The 7054-nt window shown below is 48.3% G+C and overlaps 1 protein-coding gene across 1 annotated transcript; it reads right to left on the bottom strand.

Moving 5' to 3' along the window:
• Positions 1–1022: 1022 nt before the first annotated feature.
• TACSTD2 (tumor associated calcium signal transducer 2) lies at positions 1023–2370 on the bottom strand. Its single transcript, XM_054037705.1, has one exon. It carries the CDS (start codon positions 2308–2310, stop codon positions 1381–1383), a length of 930 nt encoding a protein of 309 aa, XP_053893680.1. The 5' UTR covers positions 2311–2370; the 3' UTR covers positions 1023–1380.
• Between the last annotated feature and the right edge of the window lie 4684 nt (positions 2371–7054).

Raw genomic sequence — 7054 nt, 5'->3', positions numbered from 1 at the left:
TGCTTATTAGGATTGCAAAACAGTGAAATTTAAGGGCAGATTATGTGAATTAGATGGCTGACTCTTTTGGAATGCCTGCTTGAAGTAATCATGTTTTGAAAGAAATCTAATTAGGCTGATAGAACTTTAGATGTCCATCAGCAGCCCAGGGAATGTACCAATTCTGCCAGTATTCCAACATTTAACAACTACCATTATTCCCTCCCTGCCCCCCTCCCCTTTTTTCCTTCTTTCCATTTGTCCTTTAAGGTGATGATGCTACATAGAAAAGATTTTGTATAGTGGTAGGTGACTAGTGTCTAATTCTGAGCTCTTGGCCAAATTCCGGGTTGGGTAATTATATTCTGCCTACCTTAATTTCCCCTGCAGCTCTAATGAGGTAAAGGTCTCTTCACAACTTGTCCTAAAACATTGTATGGTATTGCTGTGGGCTGTTAAACAGTGAAGAATACCTTTTCCTATTGAAACTGCAAGGGACATTTGGGTAGAGAGAAACCAATGACCAGAGCTGGAATTTGACCAAGAAAGCAAGATTAGCTCTCCCACTCTTAGAAAAAGTGCCAATGAATCTGTAATGACTACACGTGGTCAGACCCTCATTGGAAAGCATGTGCGGGATCAGAGCACAAGGTTGTCTGACCAACTTTGAATTTCAGAATATTTGCACCTTCGACAAATGACAAAGAGTCCTCTGGCACCTTATAGACTAACAGACATATTGGAGCATAAGCTTTCGTGGATGAATACCCACATCATCAGATGCATGAGTCAGCACAGAAGGCTGTGATACTGTAAGTCTGGAAGAGATTATCACAATGTTTTGTTTGTTTTGTTTTTGGTGGAATTTATTAAGTTTAAAGTTGGTGAAAACAAAAAAGTTCCAGCAACTTCATCAAAGTAGTATCTTTAAAAACGTCATTGAAAACAGAAAGCCAACCCTAGTTATACAAGTGAGTCAGTCAGCGCATATTCAAGCTTCAGCACCTGGTTGTGCAAAAAAAAGTCCTCATAAAATGTTTAAACAAGTTTAACAGGCTCTTTAGTAATACAAATGTAGGTATTATAAATTATGCTAAATAGCTATGTTAGGAAGTACAAATAACTTTCTTGTCCCCTTAAAAATACAACTATACAATTGGAAAATTTTGGGCTACGGTGCTCATCTTTTCTTTCCACGTGATTTTGATAATCAACTCTCAAATTAATTTATACTAGTTAATACCACTTCACGCATCTAAGCTTATTTAGGATTTTAGAAAATCATTGTTTTAAAACTAGAAATAAAAAATACCCCAGCCTCCCCACACAAACGTTGAATAATCTTGCCATTTCTGCTTCCTTCTCATCAAAGTCTTAATTTCTGTCTTCAGATTAAGGCAGCTATGAGTTCTGTCCTCGTCTCATTTCACCCATCTCCTTGATCTCGACCTTCTCATACTTCCCAGTCCTCCTCCTGGTAATAACCAGTACAATAATCCCAGTAATAATAGTCAATATCACCACTGCCAACACAGCAATAACACCAGCAGTCAGACGTTTCATAGAAAACTCTGGTGGCTTTTCATCCACATAGTAAATTAAAATTCCTTCCACATCCAGAGGCTCTCCGTTAACGGAGAGGTTGAATGCATTACTACGATGAAATATGGAGTCAAGTTTAACATCTTTTTCAAAGTAATAAGCCACATCAGCTATATCAACATCTCTGTTGGATTTCTGGGAAGCATTTTGCATCAGGTCAATATGGATGAATGGGTATTCATACTCAATGGCAGTGATGTACTTTGGATGCAGCTTGTATCTGTTCTGAATGATCTGTCTCAGACCATTTGCCACTTCAGAAGCATGGAAGGCTTTAGACCTCTCCTTGTGTTTCAGTTCGATGAAGATCAAGTTAGTTCTGACTAGTTCACTGCATCTTAGGGTTGTGTCACCTTTATCAGTTCTCCTCACCCCAGCAGAGTTCACACACCAGCAGGTGTTGGTCTGATTGCACTGCCTGGCTTTGAAGATACCACTGTCCTCACAATCTGGATTGTAAATTCCATCATTGTCTAAAAAGCCATGCTCAGGTTTGGTGAAGCGCCTGCCCTTTGGGGAGCTCATTTCTGCCTTCATCAGTAGGCATTTTGAAGTCAACACTGAACAATTTACTCTTTGATTTGAACCCACCAACGTGCAGAGGCAGTTCCCGGGTGTGTCTTCGGTGCATAGAGCCCGTCTGTTGGTTGCACAGGTACAGTTCTTCTGGGCAGATGATGATGCAGCTGCCAAGATCAAAACCAGCACAACTCCAAATCTAGATTCCATGTTCAAGGGAGAAAGAGAGAAAGAAGCCTGTGGGAAGAAATGGCAAGGGCTGTCTGAAAACTAAGCCCACTGACAGCCAGTCTCCTGGTTTTTGTGTATTGGTGAGCCACTCCCTATTACTCAACCCAAATCAGACCTGCAAGACAGGTTCTGCTCACAAACAACTGGTCTCCAGCAACATAGAAAACCCACAGAGAAGTCAGTGAGCCGCACCTTCTTCAATTATACCTTCAGGGAGTGGCAATAACTCCTCACCATCCCAACCTGTCTCCCTCCCTCCTGCTGAATGAGGAAATACAACAGGCAAGCAACTCACACACCAATATAAAACGTGACTCCTCCTGGCCCTGCCTTGTGGATCAGAACATAAACACAGTTTTTTAAGTTAATGTGAGCCTGCCTGCCTGAGCCCCTTCCTTCTGTCTCTGTTTCCATCTCCTGCATATATAAACCAGTTAGGGCCCCGTGCAGATGGGAACTGGAGCAAGGAAACACACAAAAGGAAGGACAGCAGCCTACACCGGTGTTTGTGGAAGCCTTGCTGCCCTGATATTATGGGGGAGAAGTACTGCAATTAGAGGTGGGATGAGGTATGTCACAGTTCAGGGCAACGGCTCATGTATTTCCCTTCTGTGTATGGGTGGCAGGTTTGTAGAAATTTTGGTGGTTCCCAGAACCCACCCCCACCCCAAACTCCACCCCCCACCTGCCTAAGGCTCTGGGAGGGAGTTTGAGTGGGGGGAGGAGGTCTGGGGTGCAGGCCCTGGGCTGGGGATTAGGGTGCAGAAGGGTGCAGGGTGCAGACTCTGGGATGGAGTTTGGGTGCTGGGTGCAGACTCTGGCCTGGGGCAGGGGGTGGGGGTGAAGGAAGGGGTGAGGGGTGCAGGCTCTGGGACGGAGTTTGGGTGTAGGCTCTGGGCTGGGGCAAGGGGTGGGGGTGCAGGAGGGGGTGAGGGGTGCAGGCTCTGGGATGGAGTTTGGGTGCAGGCTCTGGGATGGAGATGGGGGACTAAGAGGGGGTGAGGGGTGCAGGCTCTGAGAAGGAGTTTGGAGTGGGAGGGGTGCACGCTCTGGGAGGGATTTTGGGGATAGGAGGGGTGCACGTGTGAGGGCTGTGGGGCTGGTGATGAGGGGTTTGGGGTGTGGGAGGGGCTCAGGGCTGGGGCAGAGGATTAGGGTGCGGGGGGATGAGGGCTCTGGCTGGGGCTGGGGTTGAGGGGTTTGGGGCATTGGAGAGGCTCAGGGCTAGGGCAGAAGGGCAGGGTAAGGGCAGCCTGCCCTGCCATTGGGGACGGGGGGCACTAGGACCCTGTGACATCAGTTGATGCCGGGAGCCAGCAGAGCAGAGTCAGCATGAGCTGCAGGCTCCGGGGCCGGGGGAGGTGAGCGGGGGCAGCAAGTGGGGGCTGGGGGGACACTTGGGGGAGGTGCATTGGGGTGGCAGGTGGGGCCAGGGAGAGACCCGGCCCCAAACACTGGAGGAGCTGGGCCCCCGGGCCCTGAATCTTGCTGGAGCCCAGGCACCACGAGTGTATATAACTTGCCGCCCCTGCTTCTGTGGTCCAGCAAAGGCACCCACTCATAGGTGTCTGGATCCCCAGCCGTTGCCTCTCTTGGGCTGAGACATGCATCTCTCACACTCCTGACTGAGATATTTTCAGGCTCTACAGTTCCCTGCCTATACTGTGAATTTCCCAGCAAAGTCAGACAGCCTAAGCAGGCCTGCTTTACTTTTCTCCTCAGAGACAGTAAACAGTGTAATTGCCACAGTTAAGTTACCAGACAGCTCTTCCTAAGCAAGCATAATGGCTCTTAAGGAAAAAGCATTATAGAGAAAACATATTAAAAACAATAAAAGAACCTATCTGCATGCTAAGCTTACCAGAGATCACCCCCTGACTCCAAGGACTCTGGCAGGTGAACAGTCCTTCAACCCACACCAAGGGGCTTTCTTGTGGTTACAAGTTCATAACCCCTACTGCTTAGAACAAGAACACAGGACAGGCAAGTCTTTCCAGCTCTTCTCAGGAAGGATTGGGGGCTCCCCTTAGACGGAAGGTCTTGTCCATTTGCTGGATCAGAAAGAAGGCCCTGAGTCAGTCTTAACTCCGCAATTTTACTCAAAAGTCCTTTCTTTGTTGGTCCCTGGAGAATCCAGTGTGAATTAGTATATGCGAGCCTCCCTCCAGGTGGTGGTTCCTCTCTGGAGGTGTTACAACCTGAATGAATTTGTCTACCCACCCCCACTCTACTTAGTTTTTGGAGGGCTGTGATCTCCCTCCCCAATGGAATTACATAGAATCCTTGGCCCACAAAGATGCACAAACTTAATTCAATACGGTTTGTCCAGGAAATTGCCTTAGCTGTCACATCTCCCCCTAAAGAAGTGGGTATAACTAGGGTGCTGTCCAGCAGCCGAGGGGAGCGCACTTATTTCCTGGACAGGCTGATCCGTAAATGGCATTTTTTCCTCTTACCTTTTATAATTTCATATACACCTCTACCTCGATATAACACTGTCCTCGGGAGCCAAAAAAATCTTACCGCGTTATAGGTGAAACCACATTATATCGAACTTGCTTTGATCTGCTGGAGTGTGCAGCTGCGCCCCCCGGAGCACTGCTTTACCGTGTTATATCCGAATTCATGTTATATCAGGTCGCCTTATATGGGGATAGAGGTGTAGTAAATATTTTGCAAGCAAGCCAGCATGCATCCTTCAAAATTCCATAGTGTCCCTTGTCCACCAGCCTGTATAATTTCTCTCTGTAGAGCCTCTGGGGTTGAGCTCTCGCATGGCCCTTCTTACCCCTCAACCTCTGGGTGTTAGCTTGAGATGGGTTTTTTTCACTCCCATCTGGTTTCTAGGGAGTGTGTGTGGTGTCTCCCGGCAGTCAGGCGGCTTTCGGCGGCATGCCTGCAGGAGATCCACCCATCCCGCGCCTTTGGGGTACCCGCTGCCGAAGCCGCGGGACTGGTGGACCTCCCACAGGCACGCCGCCGAAGGCAGCCTGACTGCCGCCCTCATGGCGACCGGCAGGCTGACCCCCGCAGCTTGCCGCCCCAGGCACGCGCTTGGTGTACTGGTGCCTGGAGCCGCCCCTGGGTGTCTCTTTGTCTCCCAAAGGATTTGTTGCCCCAACTATGGGTTGAGGTTCCCCACCCTGACAAACAAGGAAGAGCCTGACAGAGGCAGCACCACATTCCATCCAGACTGAGTACACCACAGCAACAGGAGTTGTGGGCAGCTCAACAGAAGCTGCAGCTGGAGAAGAAACACAGCAGCTAGAAGACTGGAATCAAGAAATAGCAGACCAGGAGCACCAGTGCTAGTATAAGAGAGAGGAGAAAGAGAGCCATTTTGCACTAGTTTAAGATGAGGGAGGCTGCTGCTGCAAGGTAGGCAAGGGGCCAGAGGACGCTGCCTGCCTGACGAAACACACCTGATCCTTCAAGAACATGCACAGGACGGGTGAGCTGGTGAGACATTGCATGTAGGATGTGTCATTGTTTCGTATGAGAGGTACTCTCCTATGCTTTATCTGTTAAGTATAGAGCATAAAGTTGAGTAACTGAACAAAGTGTGTGTTGACTGTTTACAACTGCTGGGGGCCCCTGAGGGAGTTAAACAGTAAACCAGAAGCTAAAGGGTTAGGGCTGCACCCAGAGGGGCTAGCCAGTTGGATGGTGGGTTAAAACAATCAAAGGGGATGCCAGATAGAAGGTCTACGGCCTGAGAGTATGATTAGGGACCACAAGATTGGGGCAGCGGCTGGACTCCGTTGAGGTTCCAGGAGCTTAACACACCCCAAGGCATTCAGAGCACAGAGGCTTGGATTCCCCGCAGAGCAGTCCTAATAGGCAGCTAGGAAGGGGCGCTTATTAGGATCTGTGCCGGGGGGAATGATACTGCAGGTAGGCGAAGCGGATGGGTGGAACAGCCCTCAGTCTCCTTGGCATGGCAAATAGCATTTGGTGAATATTGCTCCTAGGAACATTAGCCCCCATGTTTACACGGTCTTTGGTGAGGGGGTACTAGCCCCAGACATGGACAATGGAGTTAGGAGTAGTATGGCTCCAAAAGGAGCTGTGCTGCCAAGGACAGGGCTAGGCTGGCAGAACCAAAAAGAGGTAGCTATGGCTAATGCTTCCTTTTATCGTGGATCCCTGGACTCCATTGTCTCCTCCACGATCACACACTCCGCTCCTCCTCTGACCTGTGAAGGGAGCACAAATCAGTAATGCGGCCACAGTTTCCCAATCCTCTGTCCTGCAGCTCCCCTGCTGTTGTAGTGTCTGGTTTCTTGTTGCTTGGGGATTTTAGTTTTGTATATCAAAAATTCCGTTTAATCTGCTCTAATAAAATCCCAGAACAGCTGCAATGTCAAACCAATGATGGGTTGACAGTTTCTCCAGTTACAGATTATACTTTCATTTAGAAAACAGTTGGGGCATTCCTTCCTTCTAGCAAGGATGGTTTCTGCCCCTCCTACTTCCCTTTGATATACTATTTACCCCAAGCCCATAAAACATACAAAAACTTTCACACTTGTTCTGTTACCTTATAGAGTGGTTGATATTGGTCATGGCAGTTTCTGGAGATACTAAAATTTCTGATGGTGGGGTAATTGCTCTGTGGACAACATTCCAAGTTTCTTAACAATCCACCACACTCCATGAATCACTGTTTTCCCATCTTCCCATTGCTGCCAGTAGGTGTCAGACGTTCTACTTGCTCATTGCC

Source organism: Malaclemys terrapin, chromosome 8 (genome assembly GCF_027887155.1).
Source record: "Malaclemys terrapin pileata isolate rMalTer1 chromosome 8, rMalTer1.hap1, whole genome shotgun sequence".
NCBI lineage: Eukaryota > Metazoa > Chordata > Testudines > Emydidae > Malaclemys > Malaclemys terrapin.
The sequence above is the reverse complement of the archived record's forward strand: the minus strand, read 5'-3'. Positions and strand labels throughout refer to the sequence as shown.